Source organism: Nycticebus coucang, chromosome 4 (assembly GCF_027406575.1).
Source record: "Nycticebus coucang isolate mNycCou1 chromosome 4, mNycCou1.pri, whole genome shotgun sequence".
Taxonomy (NCBI): Eukaryota; Metazoa; Chordata; class Mammalia; order Primates; family Lorisidae; genus Nycticebus; species Nycticebus coucang.
Genome location: NC_069783.1, coordinates 30,292,606 through 30,310,797, shown reverse-complemented (window position 1 = coordinate 30,310,797; position 18,192 = coordinate 30,292,606). Strand labels below are relative to the sequence as shown.

The following is an 18,192-nucleotide window of genomic DNA, read 5'->3' as shown; positions in this document are numbered from 1 at the left end:
AAAAAAGCTTTGTAGAGATATGAATTCACATACTATGAATTTCACCTATCATAAGTACATAATTAATGGACTTTAAATAAATTTAAAGAATTGTACAATCAACACCATAATCTAGTTTTAGAATATTTTTATCACTCCAAAAAGTTCATTCATGTCTGTTAACCCTAACTCCCAACTCTCACCCTAGCATGTCATAGACCTGGTTTATATTTCTAGAAATGTGCCTTTTGGAGACATTTCACGTAAATGAAATCACATGATATATAACATATTATCTGGCTTCTTTCACTTATTACAATCTTTTAGATTTAGAGTTTCATTCACAGACACAGTGCCTCATGCCTGTAATCCTAGCACCGTGGGAGGCCAAGGTGGGTGTTTCACTTGAGCTCACAAGTTTGACACCACCAGAGTAAGACTCCATCTCTACTTAAAAATAAAGAAAAACTGAAACAAGGGGATTGGTTGAGCCCAAGAGTTTGAGGTTGCTGTGAGCTATGATGCCATAGCACTCTACCAAGGGCAAAAAAGTGAAACTCTGTCTCAAAAAACAAAAATGAAAAAAAAGTTCCATTCATAGAATTCAATGTATGAATTTAATATATAGCATGTACACCTCATTCCCTTTACTGCTAAATAGTATCCACTAAATGCATATGCCACATTTATTTGCTAAATGAATATTTTAGATTCTGTGCAGTCTTCAGCTATTACTAATATTGCTACTACAAAAATTCTTTTTTTTTTTGAGACAGAGTCTTACTTGGTCACCCTTGGTAGAGTGCGGTAGCATCTTAGCTCACAGCAACTCAAACACATTCCTGGGTTCAAGTGATCCTCTTGCCTCAGCCTCCCAAGTAGCTGGGATTACAGGTGCCCACCACAACATACGGCTACTTTTTAGAGACAGGGTCTCACTCTGGCTCAGACTGGTCTCAAACCTGTGAGCTCAGGCAATCCACCCGCCTCAGCATCCCAAGTACTGGGATTATAGGCGTGAGCCACGCACCTACTATAAAAATTCTTGTTTTTTTTTTTTTTTGAGACAGTCTTACTATGTCACCCTTAGTAGAGTGCCGTTGCATCACAGCTCACAACAATCTCAAACTCTTGGGCTTAAGTGATTCTCTTGCCTCAGTCTCCCAAGTAGGTAGGACTATAGGCGCCCGCCACAACGCCCAGGTATTTTTTGTTGTGATGGTTGTTGTTGCAGTTGTCAGTGTTATTTTCTAGCTGGCCCAGGCTGGATTTGAACCTGCCAGCCTCAGTGTATGTGGCCGGTGCCCTACCCACTGAGCTACAGGTACTGCCCCAAAATTCTTTTTTATTTTTTTTTTTAAAGGCAACAGTATTTTTATTTATTTATTTATTTATTTTTGCAGTTTTTGGCCGGGGCTGGGTTTGAACCCGCCACCTCCAGCATATGGGGTCAGCGCCCTACTCCTTTGAGCCACAGGCGCTGCCCTGCCCAAAAATTCTTATACATGTCTGTGTGAACATATGCTTTTGTTTCTCTTGGACAAATCCTTAGGAGTGAAATTACTGGTTCTAATGATAAGTTTATCTTTTTTTTTTTTTTTTTAAAGAAATTTATTTCTTACAATTCAGAAAGCTGGGAAATCCGAGGACATGGCTGGGCACTGGCTGAGGGCCTTCTTTTTTTTTTTTTTTTTGGCCGGGGCTGGGTTTGAACCCGCCACCTCCGGCATATGGGACCGGTGCCCTACCCACTGAGCCACAGGCGCCGCCCGTTAAGTTTATCTTTTTAAGAAACCACCAAACCAGGCATAGTGGCTCATACCTATAATCCTAGCATTTTGGGAAGCCAAGGTAAGAGGACTATCTGAGCCTAAGAATTTGATACCAGCCAGAAGAACAAAGCAAGACCTTATCTCTAGAAAAAATTTAAAAACTAGCTGGGTGTGCAACTACAGTCTCAGCTACTTGGGAGGCTCAAGTGGGAAGATCGCTCTAGCCCAGAGTTTGAGGCTGTAGTGAGCTATAATTGTGCCACTGCACTCTAGCCTGGGTGACAGAGCAAGAGCATATCTCAAAGAAACAAAACAAATTGTCAAGTGTCTTCCTAAGTGGCTGTATCATGAATTGAAAGACTCAAAATTATTAAAACAGTAGTTCTTGTTTAGGTTTAAAAAGAAAATTCCAATACAGATACATACCTCCTCATTTGGTAAAGACACATATACCCGTTTGGTGAAACGCCTTAAAAAAAAAATTATAGAAATTTTAGAAATGTAATTTTGAATTTAAAGATTACTCAGCTTAAGTAGCAAAAAGGGCTTTAAATATTATATAATATTGAAGGCATCTGACTCTATTGTATTAGTTACCAATGTAAAAGTTATTTTACTTTTAAAACTCTCTGGTTTTTTAAAATACTTAATTCAAAATTGTCAGAATTAACCATTTACATATGTAGACATTTTTACTAGCAATAATGCTTTAAAATACATAATATATCTGATAAAAAAAAGTGGAATAAAGAAATCTCTGCTATTTTCTTTCTTTTTTTTTTTTTTGCAGTTTTTGGCCAGATCTGGGTTTGAACCCACCACTCCGGCATATGGGGCCGGCGCCCTACTCCTTGAGCCACAGGCGCCACAACTATTTTCTTAAATGTAAAAACAACTGAAATCAACAAGGATAACAGAAACAGAAAAGTAAACATCATCAACAAATTAGGTAACATTAATGAACTAAAATATATGAAGAAGGGCTCCCTAGAACAGTGAATATTACACAGGCAAAGGAAGATACACATGGGATTCTACGTGGACATGTAGAATCATGGACATGGCTGTCAGAATATTCTTTTTTGAAACAGTCTCAAGCTGTCACCCTGGGTAGAGTGCCGTGGCGTCTTAGCTCATAGCAACCTCCAACTCGGGCTCAGGCAATCCTCTTGCTTCAGCTTTTCTATTTTTAGAAGAGATGGGGTCTTGATTTTGCTCAAGCTGGTCTTGAACTCGTGAGCTCAAGCAACCCACCTGCCTCAGCCTCCCAGAGTGCTAGGATTACAGATGCGAGCCAGTGTGCCTAGCCAGAATTAAAAAAAAAAAAAAAAAGAGGCCAGGCACAGTGGCTCGTGTCTCTTTTCCTAGCACTTGGGTAAGCCAATATGGGAGAACTACTTTAGGCCAGAAGTTTGAGACCAGCTTGAGCAATAATGAGACCCTACCTCTACAAAAAATAAAATAATTAGCCAGGAATGGGGGTGCCAGTCTTAGTCCCCCATCCCCCTCCCCACTGTGGAGGCTGAGGCCCAGGAGTTTAAGCTATGATAACACCACTATACTATAGCCCAGGTAGGTGATAAAATTAGAGCCTGTCAAAAAAGAAAGAAAAAAAAAAATAGAAAAATTAGCCAGGCATCGTGGGTAGTCCCAGCTACTGGGGAAGCTGAGGCAAAAGGATTGCTCCAATCGAGGAGTCTGAGGTTGCTGTGAGCTACAATACCATGGTACTCTACCCAGGGGAACAGAGTAAGAATCTATCTCAAGGCTTGGTGCCTGTAGCACAGTGGTTACGGCGCCAGCCACATACACCAAGGGAGGCAGGTTCGAACCTGGCCCGGGCCAGCTAAACAACTGCAACAAAAAAATAGCCAGGAGTTAATGGTTGGTGCCTGTAGTCTCAGATACTTAGGAGGCTGAGGCAAGAGAATCACTTAAGCCCAGGAGTTTGAGGTTGCTGTGAGCTGTGACACCATAGGCACTCTACCGAGAATGACATAGTGAAACTCTATCTCAAAAAAAGAAAAAAAAAAAAGAATCTCTCTCAAAAACAAAACAATCAACACACACCCTAAAGAATATAAACCCTGCTCTGCCCCACTGGCTGTCCCTGCCATTAAACAAGCATGATATAAAGCCTAGCTCTGCAGATCACATAAAACCAAACTGACGGCACAGGAATTGCAAGGAAGATAAAATTGAATAAAGAAATTCAATCATCTTTGTAAGAAGGCATTGATCAATCCAGCAGAATGGCAAGCTGTTTTGCAGTGATCAATGTGTTTTAGTTGAAGCCAACAAATCAACTCATTTACACACACACACACACACTTCATTATGAAGTAGGGCCTCACTGTGAGTCAGGGATATTACCCCTTAGTCCAGGGTATACCTGGAAAACTCAAGATGCCTATTTTGTATTTTATTTTTCTAGCCCTTTCCCTATAATAACCTTCCAAAATTAGATTTTCCAAGAAAATTCATCTCACTAAAAAAAAAAAAAAAATAAGCAAAAGGAAAAAGAACACAAGAAATATAAACTATGAAGGATATACACGAAATTTTGCCATAGTAAAAATTAAAATTATGAAAAAAAAAATTAAAATTATGAGCAAATTTTTGTGAAATAATTTAATGAAAAAGATTGTTTTCTATGAAACAAGTGTTCAGTGAGATATAAAAGCCCAAAGAAATGACATATAAGGGCTCAAAGAGATACGAGACAAGAGAAGATGAAAAGTAAAGTAGGAGTCAGGAAAGCAATGAAAAAGAAAACCACCACAGAAAGATTTATAAAAGAGATTAAAACAGACACTAACCTAGTAAGAAATAAAAACAATAGGCTTGAAAAAATAGAATAAAACCAAAAAGACCTAATAGTTTAAACAGATTAGAAATAAAATTACAAATACAGGAAACAAAAAGGTGCAACGTAACACAATTTATGCACAAAGGATAAGAAAACCCAGAAAAATGAATTAGGAAAAAACTAAAAACAATATTTAAAATAAAATTCCCCAAACTAAGAAAGTTGCAAACTATCAACTTAAACATCAAATACCAGGAAAAATAAACACAGATCAATCAACATATTTTTCTTTTTTTTGTTGAGACAGTCTCACTATGCTGCCCTTGGTAGAGTGCCATAGCATCATAGCTCACAGTAACCTCAAACTCTTGGCTTTAAGTGATTCTCTTGCCTCAACCTCCTAGGTAGCTGGGACTATAGGCACCCACCACAATGCCTGGCTACATTTTGTTGAAACTGTCATTGTTGTTTAGCTGGCCCAGGCTGGGTTTGATCTTGCCAGCCTCAGTGCATGTGGCCTGTGCCGATACGGGCGACGACCCAACATATTTTTCAAATAACTAGATTTCAATGGTTGAAAATTCTATGCAGCGAAGAGGAAAAAAAAAAGAAATCACATTAATCTATAAATGTGGAAAAAAAATAGTCTGGATTCTGAGTTTTACACTGTGGTATCCAACCCTAGAAACAACAGAGCAATATTATGAATTCTTTGGGAAAGGAGGACTAAGAATTTTATTCTGAGTCAAACTGTCCTTCTGGTATTAAGAAAATAAATTTGCACAAACACAAAAATAGAAAATACATTTCCCATGAACTCTTCTTCTCAGGAAGCCCAGTGAAAAAGTATAAGAATCAATGTTAGAGCTTAAAGATAACGTAATGTAACACAGAAGAAATGAGCAATTTGCCTAAAACCGTAAGACCGTTTCTCCTGATGTCATTTTGGCCCTGACCTCAAAATGCTTATTTAGTTGGTAATAAGAGGCTATAGGATAGTACAGAGGGGAAAATAATGACTTTAAGTCTTCAAAGAACTGTGTGAGATAAACACATGAGTAACTGTCTCCATAATGAATGCATGTGTTTCCACAAAAGTCGCCCTACCTGAGAACAGCCTCATCAAGTTCTTGTGGCCTATTCGTTGCACCCATTACGAGTACTCTGTCATCTCCAGCAGACTGAACCTATAAGCCAAAAATATACTTTTTTCAATACTTTCAGATAAAATAAAAATAAAGATATTTGTGTTTCTTTTTCTTTTTTTTGCAGTTTTTGGCCAGGGCTGGGCTTGAACCCGCCACCTCCTGCATATGGGGCTGGCACCCTACTCCTTTGAGCCACAGGCACCACCCAGATATTTGTGTTTCTAAATGTGGTCATTTAATAGGAAAACATGTACCAAAATGCTGCTACATTAAAAACGTTATAATCAATACTTACCCCATCAAACTCTATTAGAAATTCAGTTTTTAGACGTCTACTAGCATCATGCTCCCCTTCTCTTCTTTCACACAAAAGGCTATCAACTTCATCTAGAGGAAATAAAGACCTTAATTATAAAGGCTGAGCTATGTGAGTTTAGTCATCTGAGAGTACTCTAGTTTAGTATGTAAGTTACTAATACAGTGGGTCTTACTGAATTCATTAGTCTTTAACATTCTTATTTCCAATTTTTTTCTTCTGAATAATTTTTCCTATCATACCTCTTATCTTTGGAGAGGGGAATTTCATAAATATTCAACTAATTTAGTTGGAAAACACATTCTTACCTATAAAAATTATAGAAGGTTGAAGTTCTCGAGCCACAGCAAAAAGAGCTCTCACCAATTTCTCTCCTTCTCCCACCTAAAGACATTATATATTGTTATAAAATACATTATTCCAGCTTTTTAAATTTCATGATTTAAAGTCTATAATTTCCCTGGAACCCAGGAGTTAGAGGTTTCAGTGGGCTATGATTATGCCAATGCACTATAGCCTCAGTGACAGAGCAAGACCCTGGTCTCAATCAATCACTCAGTCAATAAAGTCTATAACCTAGGAATTTAAATGCCTTCCAATAACTCAAAATTTGGTTTGAAAAAGGTGGGGGGTATTATGAAATGACCCTTACAATGTTAGAAAATAGATTATGATTTAATACAGCCTGGTAAGTACTTTGAAAAGTGAAATATATCTCTATTTTGCTTTACCCTACATTCCTAAGACTTAAGAATGGAATAGCCATCAGTCATAAATACAATTAGTGAGAAGAGGTAATTCTAGGGCAGCGCCTGTGGCTCAGAGGAGTAGGGCACCGATCCCATATGCTGGAGGTGGCGGGTACAAGCCCAGCCCCGGCCAAAAACTGCAAAAAAAAAAAAAAAAAAAAAAAGAAAGAGAAGAGGTAATTCTGGGGCAGGGAAAGAGATGCTAAAACATTAAATCCTGGATCATAGGCTATATTTATAGAAGCAGTTAAGTTGCAAAGTGCTCTCCTAAATAAAACTTGCTCTATTAAGAACACCTTGAGAGTGTGGGTGGCGCCTGTGGCTCAATGAGTAGGGCGCCAGCCTCATATACCGAGGGTGGCGGGTTCAAACCCGGCCCTGGCCAAACCGCAACAAAAAAATAGGCGGGCATTGTGGCGGCGCCTGTAGTCCCAGCTGCTTGGGAGGCTGATGCAAGAGAATTGCCTAAACCCAAGAGATGGAGGTTGCTGTGAGCTGAGTGACGTCATAGCACTCTACTGAGGGTGACAAAGTAAGACTCTGTCTCTACAAAAAAAAAAAAAGAACACCTTGAGAGTTGCTCAGTGCCTGTAGCTCAAGCGGCTAATGCGCAAGCCACATACACCAGAGCTGGTGGGTTCGAATCCAGCCTGGGCATGCCAAACAATAATGACAACTACAACCAAAAAACAGCTGGGCACTGTGGCGGGTGCCTGTAGTCCCAGCTACTTGGGAGGCTGAGGCAAGAAAATAGCTTAAGAAAAAGAAAATAGCTTAAACCCAGGAGTTGCAGGTTTCTGTGAGCTGTGACACCACAGTACTCTACCCAGGGGGACAGCTTGAGGCTCTGTCTCAAAAAAAATAAAAATAAAAAAGAACACTTTGAGAAGTCATTCTCTCGGGTGGCACCTGTGGCTCAAAGGAGTAGGGCGCTAGCCCCATATGCCAGAGGTGACGGGTTGGAACCCAGCCCTGGCCAAAAACTGCAAAAAAAAATAGTAATAATAACAAATAATAAAATAATTTTAAAAATTAAAAAAAAAAAAGAGAGAGAAGTCATTCTCTCAATACCAGTGTTAGTAAATTTAATTATTTCTAAGTAGTCCAGAAGGTGTAAGATTCTTTGAAACATTCCCAGATACTGACACATACTAAGGTCATTCTACCCACTGAAGCATCTAATGAAGCATCTAGTGAGTTCTGTAATAATCTACTGTAAACTCTTCTGTCTTCTAGGTGGCAATTATTCTTCTTATTGACAATTTCACTTAAAAACAAATAAAAACAATGGTCCCAGATCTAGAATCATCAATATAAATATTCTCAGAACTGAAAGAAATCTCAAGAGATAATCTCTTATGACATTAACTGTTTTGTTTTGGAGACAGAGTCTTACTCTGTCACCCTAGGTAGAGTGTAGTGATGTCACTGAAGCTCACAACAACCTCAAACCTTCTGGACTCAAACAATCCTCCTGCCTCAGCCTCCCAAGCAGCTGGGATTACAACTGAACTTCACCCAGCTTATTTTTCTCTAGTAAAGATAGGGTAAGCCAGCCAATTTATGGTATTTGGTTATGCAGTGCTAGCAAATCAATACAGTATTTGAAAATACAATTTTTAAAAATTTTTTATTAAGTCATTTGTACATACATCATGAATACATTTATGCCATTGTGAGATTCAATGTGTTGATTACTTGTACAAATTGGAGTGCTTACATCCTACTAATTAACATAGCCTTCACCTCATTTACTCAATTACAGTGTTAAGACATTTGTGTTCTACACCTGATAGATCCAACTTGTACTTGCCTTCCATAGGTGTGGTCCCCCTATGACTCACTCCCCTCCTTTACCCTCCCCCTCCCCTTTCCTCCTTCATCCTGGGCTATAGTTGTGATTCATCTTTCATCTGAAAGTGTGAGTGATTATAAATCGGTTTCATAGTAGTATCGAATACATTGGATATTTTTTTGAAAATACAATTCTATTTGTGGTGGGAACCTATATTCCCAGCTACTTGGGAGGCTGAGGCAAGAGAATCACTTAAGCCCAACAGTTTGAGGTTGTTGTTTTTTGTAGTTTTTTTTTTTTTTTTTTAGCCAGGCCTGGGTTTGAACCTGCCACCTCTGGCATATGGGGCTGGTGCCCTACCCCTTTGAGCCACAGACACCGCCCAGTTTGAGGTTGTTGTGAGCTGTGAAGCCACAGCACTCTAACGAGGGCAACATAGCAAAACTGTCTCAAAAAAAGAGAAAGAAAGAAAATGCAATTCTAATTTTAAGAGTCTAATGAATGCAGTTTCTACTTTGAAGACTGGTATGAATCACATGTAAATGACATAAACCTTATAGAAAAGTATTTTTCTTGAAATTGTTAACATAGCAACATTGTTAATAGTAACATAACTTAAAACATGACTAAAAAAAGAAAAAAACATGACAATGTTGGAAAAAGAGCACTCACATATTTTGAAGTTAAGCTTGCAGCACTTATATTGAAGAAGGTTGCATTCGATTCTGCAGCTACTGCTTTAGCCTTTAAAAATGACAAGAGCAAATTATAAAATGAGTTCAATATCTTACTTTAAAAACAACATTATTGGGCAGCGCCTGTGGCTCAGTGAGTAGGGCGCCGGCCCCATATGCTGAGGGTGGCGGGTTCAAACCCAGCCCCGGCCAAACTGCAACAAAAAAATAGCCAGGCGTTGTGGCGGGTGCCTATAGTCCCAGCTGCTCGGGAGACTGAAGCAAGAGAATCGTGTAAGCCCAAGAGTTAGAGGCTGCTGTGAGCCGTGTGACGCCACGGCACTCTACCCGAGGGCGGTACAGTGAAACTCTGTCTCTACAAAAAAAAACAACAACAACAACATTATTTCATCGGTTTAAGTCCTAAAAAGAGTTAACGCAGAGAAAGAGATATCCAGATCCTAGTAAAGTCTTTTGCCAAAAGTATACTAAAAAAAAAAATTCATAATATACTGATTATTTAAATAAAGCCATTAAAATGGTAAAAAATTAGAAAGATACTCAAGATGGTAAGGTAAGCTCTTCTAAGGGAAAATTTTTACTATTTAATTTAGAAAAATAATCACAAATACACTGTTAAATGTAACCAACTGAAAACATGCTATGGAGGATAAGATATCTGGTTTTTTCATCTATTTCTGCATTGAGAACTAGTTTAAAAACTTAAGTATATCCTAACAAGAAGCAAAAATGGACTCAAGAATAATATAAAGTTTCTTTTCTTCCTATTGTCCCTAATATCTCCATAGAACCCTCAAATTTGAAAGAATTCTTACCAGCATTGTCTTTCCATTTCCAGGTGGACCAAAGAGTAGTAATCCTCTGGCAGGAGCTCTAAGCCCTGTGAATAACTTAAAAATATATACATTAGATCACAACTATAATTCTAGAAATTATTTTTTCTAGACATTTTAAGTATTATTTGTAATCTAAAAACATCCTTTTTCAGTAGCATCCTTCCAAAGAGAGCTTCACAGGGTTTTAAAGGGAAAAACAAATAATCAGTAATTTAATGTAATAATTAAAAAACAGAAAAACAAAATAAATAAAACCAGCTCCTCAGTGATAAAATGAAAGTGCACTGGTTAAACAAACTGAACACCGGCATGTTTCTCTGCTGAGAAATCACACCAAAAATAATACTAAATATATAAAAAAGACATAAATCTTCCAAACAAAAATAGGAAAGGAGGTAATAGCAGACACAATACATTTCTGTAATATGGAGAATTCATAAAGTATGATAAGTTATTCAGCAGAGCTGACTGAGTTAAAACCTATGTGCCTGTTAAGCAACCCTGATGTGAACAAAAAATTCCAGGAAGGCTCAGAATTGAAGGCTTCAAGTACCATAGAAAGCAGGAGAGGCTGGGCTTAAAGGGTCACACCTGTAATCCAAGCACTTTAGGAGGCTGATGCAGGAGGATTGCTGGGGACAGGAGTTTAAGACCAGCTTGGACAACACAGCCAAGATCCCATCTCCACAAAAATTTTGAAAATTAGTGGGTTGTGGTGCCTGCCTATAATCCTAGCCACCTAGAAGGAAGAAGCAGGAGGATTGCTTGAGCCCAAGGAGTTTGAAGCTGCATTGAGCTATGATGATCCACTCCAGCCTGGGTGACAGAGCAAGACTCTATCTCAAAAAAAAAAAAAATTTTAATTAATAATAAAATTTAAAAAAGAAAGCAATAGAATGGGCTGGGTGCAGTGACTCACACCAGTAACTGTAGCACTCTGAGAGGGGAGTGGGAGGATCCCTTAGAAGTTTGAGAAAGCTTAGAAGTTTGAGAAAGCCTAATAGCCGGGCGTTGTGGTGGGCGCCTGTAGTCCCAGCTACTCAGGAGGCTGAGGCAAGAGAATCGCTTAAGCCCAGGAGTTGGAGGTTGCTGTGAGCTGTGTGATGCCATGGCACTCTACTGAGGGCAATAAAGTGAGACTCTGTCTCTACACACACACACAAAAAAAGAAGTTTGAGAAAGCCTAGCAAGAGACCCGAGGCTTGGCACCCATAGCTCAGTGGTTACGGTGCTAGCAACATGCACCAGGGCTGGTGTGTTTGAACCCGGCCTGAGCCTGCTAAACAACGACAACAACAAAATAGCCAGGAATTGTGGTGGGCGCCTGTAGTCCCAGCTACTTGGGAGGCTGAGGCAGGAGAATCGCCCAAGCCCAAAAGCTGAAGGTTGCTGTGACCTGTGATGCCACGGCATTCTACCAAGGGTGACAAAGTAAGACTCTGTCTCTAAAAAAATATATAAATAAATAAGACTTGAATAACTGGGCATTGTGGCAGGTACCTATAGTCCCAGCTACTTGAGAAGCTGAGGCAAGAGAATTGCTTGAGCCCAGGAGTTGGAGGTTGCTGTGAACTATAACATCACAGCGCTCTACTAGGGGTGAAAAAGTGAGACTCTTGTCTCAAAAAAAAAAAAAAAAAAAAAGAATTAAGACTTGACCTCAAAAAAAAAAAATTTCTCTATTTTATTGGGTATGAGAAGAACTAAACTAGCATATCAAACCAGTGATTTCCTGTACTTAGAATGAGTAGTAAATAAAATAAAAAAAAAAATAAGACTTAAAAATTATTCAGTAAATCCTAGTACAGTTGGTACTCACAGGTGATAAAATACCATGAAGGTAACATGCAAATGAATTGGGACTATGGAAAAATAGAGCCACACATCTTTGTATATTCATTTAATAATGCATCCATCACAATGCACCACACAACTATATTTCCATTAGCTGTTGTAGATGAAACCGTAAGATTTGAATGTTCAAGGAGAAATAACTGTGACTCAGAAGTGGGTCCTCAGATTTATTTTTGTAGTATTATTAAAACAGCACTCAATATGCAATCTGTGAATTGTAAAAACCCAAAACAGTGCTTAATGTATAGAAAATCACATATTATCAACTACAAGATTATCTATATTCCTTAATGAATCCTAACATACAGGATGGAAGGATAGGTTCCTAACCACCACTCAATGGTTCTCTGTCTACTTTAATGTATTAATAACCTTGAAAATAATTATTCTAAAAATTGTCTTCAAACTTTTAAAGAATTATTTTTAGGCGTGGTGGCTCATGCCTGTTATCTCAGTGCTCTGGGAAGCTGAGGCAGGAAGACTGCTGCTGACCAGGAGTTCAAGACCAGCCTGGTCAACATAACAAGACCCTATCTCTACCCAACAGAAAAGAAGAATGAATTTCTTTTTGTATATGTGTGTGTAAGAAAGAATTATTTTAATCTTAATTTCTCTTTTCTTTAGTATGATTTCTGTTTCTTTTTTTATTTTTTATTTTTTTGTAGAGACAGAGTGTCACTGTACCGCCCTCGGGTAGAGTGCTGTGGCGTCACACGGCTCACAGCATCCTCTAACTCTTGGGCTTACGCGATTCTCCTGCCTCAGCCTCCCGAGCAGCTGGGACTACAGGCGCCCGCCACAACGCCCGGCTATTTTTTTGTTGCAGTTTGGCCGGGGCTGGGTTTGAACCCGCCACCCTCGGCATATGGGGCCGGTGCCCTACTCACTGAGCCACAGGCGACGCCCTGATTTCTGTTTCTTAATTTTAAATCTCTTTCATCTTGATTTTGAATATAATCAAAATTATACTCTACTACCTACTTTTTCTAGAAGTTTTAAAAATGGATTGGGAATCGGGTACTCCTACATTCATTCTCCTTTCCTATAATAAATTGTCAGCATCAATTGCTAATGTTTTGTCTTTTTAAAAAATTACTGTTACCTTTTGTGAATTAATCATTCTAGACTATCCAAACATTTTTTTTTTTACCACTACTATGGATTCAGTAATGGATGATGTTATAGGAAAATGATAATATAAAGTTCTTACCTCAGGCCTCAGAGAAGGAAGAATAACAATTTCTTGTAATGCTTGTTTTGCCAACTCTTGACCAGCTATATCGTCAAATTTAACAGCTGTTCCACTAATAAACAAAACCTCAGTTAGTTCAGTAATAGAAATATGGTTCAGTTATTATAATATGAAGTTTAGTTTCTACAAAGTGTAGTCATTTTTATGTAAACTGTTAAACTATAGTTAAATCAATAAAACAGAGTCTTTCTACATTTACAATAATTGAAAACTATCATAAAAATCATGTATGTAAATCAGATAAGGTATTTATGATCTATTTCACCCATGAAACATTTTATAAATAAAATTCAAAACTAAAAATTGTAAAATACAACACTTTAAATGGCAAAACTTACTTGTCCACAATTTCATTCATTATAAGGTTAGCAAGGTTGCTGTCCACATTTCTAAAATTCTTCAAGTCTTTCTTCTTTCGAGCAGCAGTTGTAGGAGTAGAAGGTTTATTTGTTCTATTTATTTTTGGAGTACCCTTAAAGGATACAAAATTTTAATGTAAATATACAACCTAACATTTACATGTTTTACAAATGAATAAACCTCAAGTCCATAGAATTCAGGCTTTAAAAATAGTAAAAATTATATAAAATTTTGAAAATTGTACATGTACACCAAGGCAAAACTCCATTCACTATAGAACTGTATTTGGCATGAAGTAGTTATAGTAGATTTTAACCATAGATATTTTTTATGAAAGAAAAAGGCCCTATGATAATAGAATTATGCAGTTTGGATTCTTTTTAGAGGTATGACAAATCTCTAGGTATGGTGACATTATAAAACATTTACGTAGGTTTAAATAATTTTGAAAATAAATTTCAAATGAAATATATAGCATCATATAAAACCGCTTGGGTAGGCAAAGTTAACATAAAATGACTAAATAGGGCCAAAAAAAGTTTCATAGCAATGTGCCACTGTGGACTTAGAAGATATTTAACTACATAAAAACTTATTCTCTAAGTATTTAGTGCAAAGCACTTGTGTGAAACTTAAACAAGCATAATATGTTCAAAATTTTCTACTTTCCAAAGTAGCGATTGAAGGTGCTATCCAAGAATACCTTATGAGTAGTAATTGTAGGACCAGGTCCCTGTCTCACTCCAGAAACCATGGATAAACCACTGCAACTAGGTGCTCTGTGGTGGCCTGAAAGACCTGTGGATCCAGTTTTCATAACTGTTTTTGAACGAGGCAGTGAATTACTAGTGTGTGTTAAGGGATCTTTTCTTTTTGGAATAGCTCCGCTTTCTAGTAAGGAAAAAAAAAAACAAAAAACAGTAGTTACAAAATTGTGACCAAACGTTATAAAAAGCAATAATAAAAACAAATACAAATTTGTAATACCAAGGTAACAATTTTTTAAACTCAGAAATATTTTAAAATAAGATTTCAATGAGAACATATACCAAAGTATTCACAAGAACTGTCACTAGGTGGACAGGATTTTCCTTTTCCTAATGTATATTCTAATTTTCTTATAAAGAAAAATATTTGTAGTAAAAAGAAGAAACAACTTGATTTGGAAGATCAGGAGGATGATACAAGAAAGTTGCCTAGGAAATAAAGTTTCCAAATGCATTAGGAAATGAAACATAAGCATTAGGAATAAGTTGTATAGAGGCAAAGAATAAAAAAGCACTGTATTCGTTCAGTGCCCATGGCTAGGGCGCTGGCCACATACACGGAGGCAGGTGGGTTCAAAGCTAGCCCCAGCCTGCCAAACAACAATGACAACTGCAACAACAACAACAACAAAATAGCTGGATGTTGTGGCAGGCGCCTGTAGTCCCAGCTACTTGGGAGGCTGTGGCAAGAGAATTGCTTGAGCCCAAGACTTTGAGGTTGCTGTAAGCTATGACATCACGGCACTCTACTGAGGACAACATAGTGAGACTCCGTCTTAAACAAAAACACACACACACAAAAAAAGCACTCTCTTACTTTAGTTCCACCAAAATTTTATGACTAAAAAATACTGTAAAAGTCCACTGCCTTTTCTCACCAAAAGAGGTTTTAAAATCAGTCAGTTTCAATGGAAAGACTATAAAGATATACTTTTTAATATGCTAAGCAGAGGGAGTCACCAGGTTACAACAGATAGGTTTTGAATGTTTGTTCTTACGTTGAATTTGTAGGTAAAGCTGGAATAGGTACATTTATCTATTACCTGTAGTTGTCTCTATAAGTGTAAGTCATACCTCAATCAGATATTTGTGACTTGGGAACTTACAGTAAGTGAGAGTGGTGCATAAGCCACATGTTTGCAATTTTGGGACTGCCTGTGTTTTATATGCTGGAGATACGTAAATAAATATTTATAGAATGACTCTAAGTCAAAAAGACTATTTGTCCTGTGACACTCTTCCATATAAATTATAGGCTTTTAAATGTTCAAATATCATTGCTTCTAAATAACATTTTATATATACTACATGTCAGACATCACTATTTATTAATAACAATGTCTACTGTGAAGACAAATGTTAAATCAGTCAGCAGATTAAGAGTAGCATGAGAAAAGACAAAAGCCTCAGTTTTGCTTTCATCATCAAATCCCATAATACAGTTTAAGGAAACTAAAGACTTTATACTGGTATAGGGAAATCAGCTTATTTATTTAGAGAACCAAACAGTTTATCTCAGGTAAGCTGTTATACAATTAGAAAGAGTGCACAAAATTCAAGTTTTAAAAATCTCCACATTCAGAATAAGCTAAAATGAGGTTCTGACACTGAGTCTAAATTTTTTTTTGTTGAGACAGTCTCAAGCCGTTGTCTTGGGTAGAGTGTCGCAGCATCACTGCTCACAGCAACCTGCAACTCTTGGGCTTAAGCAATCCTCTTGCCTCAGCCTCACAAGTCACTGGGTCTATAGGTACCCACCACAATGGCTGGCTATTTTTGGTTATAGTTGTCATTGTTGTTTGGCGGGCCCGAGCTGGATTCGAACCTGCCAGCTCCAGGGTATGTGGCTGGTGCCTTAGTCGCTTGAGCTATATGCGCTAAGCCCTGAGTCTAAATTTTTAATTCACATGGTGGGACTAAAATGAGGACCTTAAAGACAAGTGGAACAACATACAGCATCGAGAAAGTAGTAGTTTTGACCATGTACCCAAATACTCTGCCAACTGAGAGTCTTGTATTAATTTTTTTTTTTTTTTTTGGTAGAGACAGAGTCTCACTGTACTGCCCTCGGTAGAGTGCCATGATGTCACACGGCTCACAGCAACCTCCAACTCCTGGGCTTATGCGATTCTCTTGCCTCAGCCTCTGGAGCAGCTGGGACTACAGGCACCCACCACAACGCCTGGCTATTTTTCTGTTGCGGTTTGGCCGGGGCTGGGTTTGAACCCGCCACCCTCAGCATATGGGGCCGGCGCCCTACTCACTGAGCCACAGGTGCCGCCCCAGTCTTGTATTATGTTAATCAAATTTATGACAATCATGAAGAGTATTATAAATCCACTCCAGACTATCCTGGGTTGTTCTTTTAGGACATAAATGACTAGGACTTCTAGAATTATTTTAGTCACAGTAGGAGCTGAAACTACCCCTATCTCCCCAGGTCTTGCCATTTGTAGACTCATTTAATAAAACTAACAAATAAAGGGTGGCCACAAAGTTCATGCCCTATTTTAAATAGTGTGCAATTTTAAACTGCACCCTGTATAACAAATAGTCTCTATGCCCAACGTACTAAATGCAAGAAAAAAAAAACCAAAAAATGTAAATATAGTTCCTATCTTCAAAAATCACAATCTATAGAAGACAAATAGAGCATGAATCTAATTTATAATAATTAGTAAAGATATATCCAAATGATAAAATAGCTTTAGGTACTTCAGAATAGAGTAGGGTTGATTAAGAGTTTTTTCCAGCTGGTAGCGCCTGTAGCTCAAGCAGCTAAGGCGCCAGCCATATACACCAAAGCTGGTGGGTTCAAATCCGGCCCGGGCCCACCAAATAACAATGACCAAAAAAAAAAAAGCCGAGCATTGTGGCGGGTGCCTGTAGTCCCAGCTACTTGGTAGGCTGAGGCAAGAGAAATCACTTAAGCCCAGGAGTTGGAGATTGCTGTGAGCTGTGACGCCACAGCACTCTACCCAGGGCGATAGCTTGGGGCTCTGTCTCAAAAAAAAAAAAAAAAAAAAGTTTTTCCAGTACATAACATTGTAACATTTAAGTTCTGAATCATACTCTTAAGAAATGGATGGACACAGACCATCAGAGAAGCAGCAAGAAAGCATTCCAGAACAGGCAATAACGTAAGAAAAGCAAAGATGTGAAGAAAAAGCAAAATCCATATACGGCAATGCTAAATAGAATTCATTTCAGAGAAGAAAAAAGGAGAATAAGGAATAAATTCTACAGACAGAAAATACATAATCCTGAGACCATAAATAAAAAATTTCAAATGGAAAAATTGCAAGAATGATAAATTTATCAGAAGTAACAAATGTCAATAGGCAAATGAGGTATGTTCAAAATGTGGAGGGGGGAGAAGTGACCTGTAACATAAGAATGAGGATATTTTCCCAGCACAATGGGAGGCCGAGGTGGACAGATTACCTAAATTCGAGACTGGCCTGAGCTAGAGCGAGATCCCACCTCTAACAATAGCTGGGTGTTGTGGCAGGTGCCTATAGTCCCAGGTACTCAGAAAGTTGAGGTAAAAGAATGGCTTGAGCCCAGGAGTCTGAGGTTGTTGTGAGCTATGACACCAGAGCACTCTACCGGAGGTGACAAAGTGAGACTAAAAGAATAAATAAAAGAATGAGGATATTTTTATACAGAACACAGAAAGGAGCAAAAAGCTATAATATGTGGGCGGCATCTGTGGCTCAAAGGAGTAGGGTGCCAGCCCCATATACCAGAGGTGGTAAGTTCAAACCCAGCCCCCGGCCAAAAAAATCTTGTGGGAAAGAAAACCTCAAAGTGGAAAATATTGTACACTACTTGGCTTCAAGTAGGTCATGTTTTTACAA

The 18,192-nt window shown here is 38.1% G+C and overlaps 1 protein-coding gene across 6 annotated transcripts in view; it reads right to left on the bottom strand.

Moving 5' to 3' along the window:
* The window catches only part of SPAST (spastin), a 59,207-nt gene that overhangs the window by 13,517 nt on the left and 27,498 nt on the right, over positions 1 to 18,192 (bottom strand). For 5 of the 6 annotated variants that reach the window (XM_053588035.1, XM_053588036.1, XM_053588039.1 and 2 more), the window contains 9 exons: positions 14,269 to 14,456; positions 13,544 to 13,677; positions 13,164 to 13,257; positions 10,079 to 10,153; positions 9,241 to 9,312; positions 6,333 to 6,408; positions 6,004 to 6,095; positions 5,668 to 5,747; positions 2,178 to 2,220 (listed from right to left, as the gene is read on the bottom strand). In XM_053588035.1, the coding sequence (XP_053444010.1) occupies positions 2,178 to 2,220; positions 5,668 to 5,747; positions 6,004 to 6,095; positions 6,333 to 6,408; positions 9,241 to 9,312; positions 10,079 to 10,153; positions 13,164 to 13,257; positions 13,544 to 13,677; positions 14,269 to 14,456 (854 nt within the window). The remainder of the gene's footprint in view (positions 1 to 2,177; positions 2,221 to 5,667; positions 5,748 to 6,003; positions 6,096 to 6,332; positions 6,409 to 9,240; positions 9,313 to 10,078; positions 10,154 to 13,163; positions 13,258 to 13,543; positions 13,678 to 14,268; positions 14,457 to 18,192) is intronic. The other variant, XM_053588038.1, reaches the window with a different exon arrangement.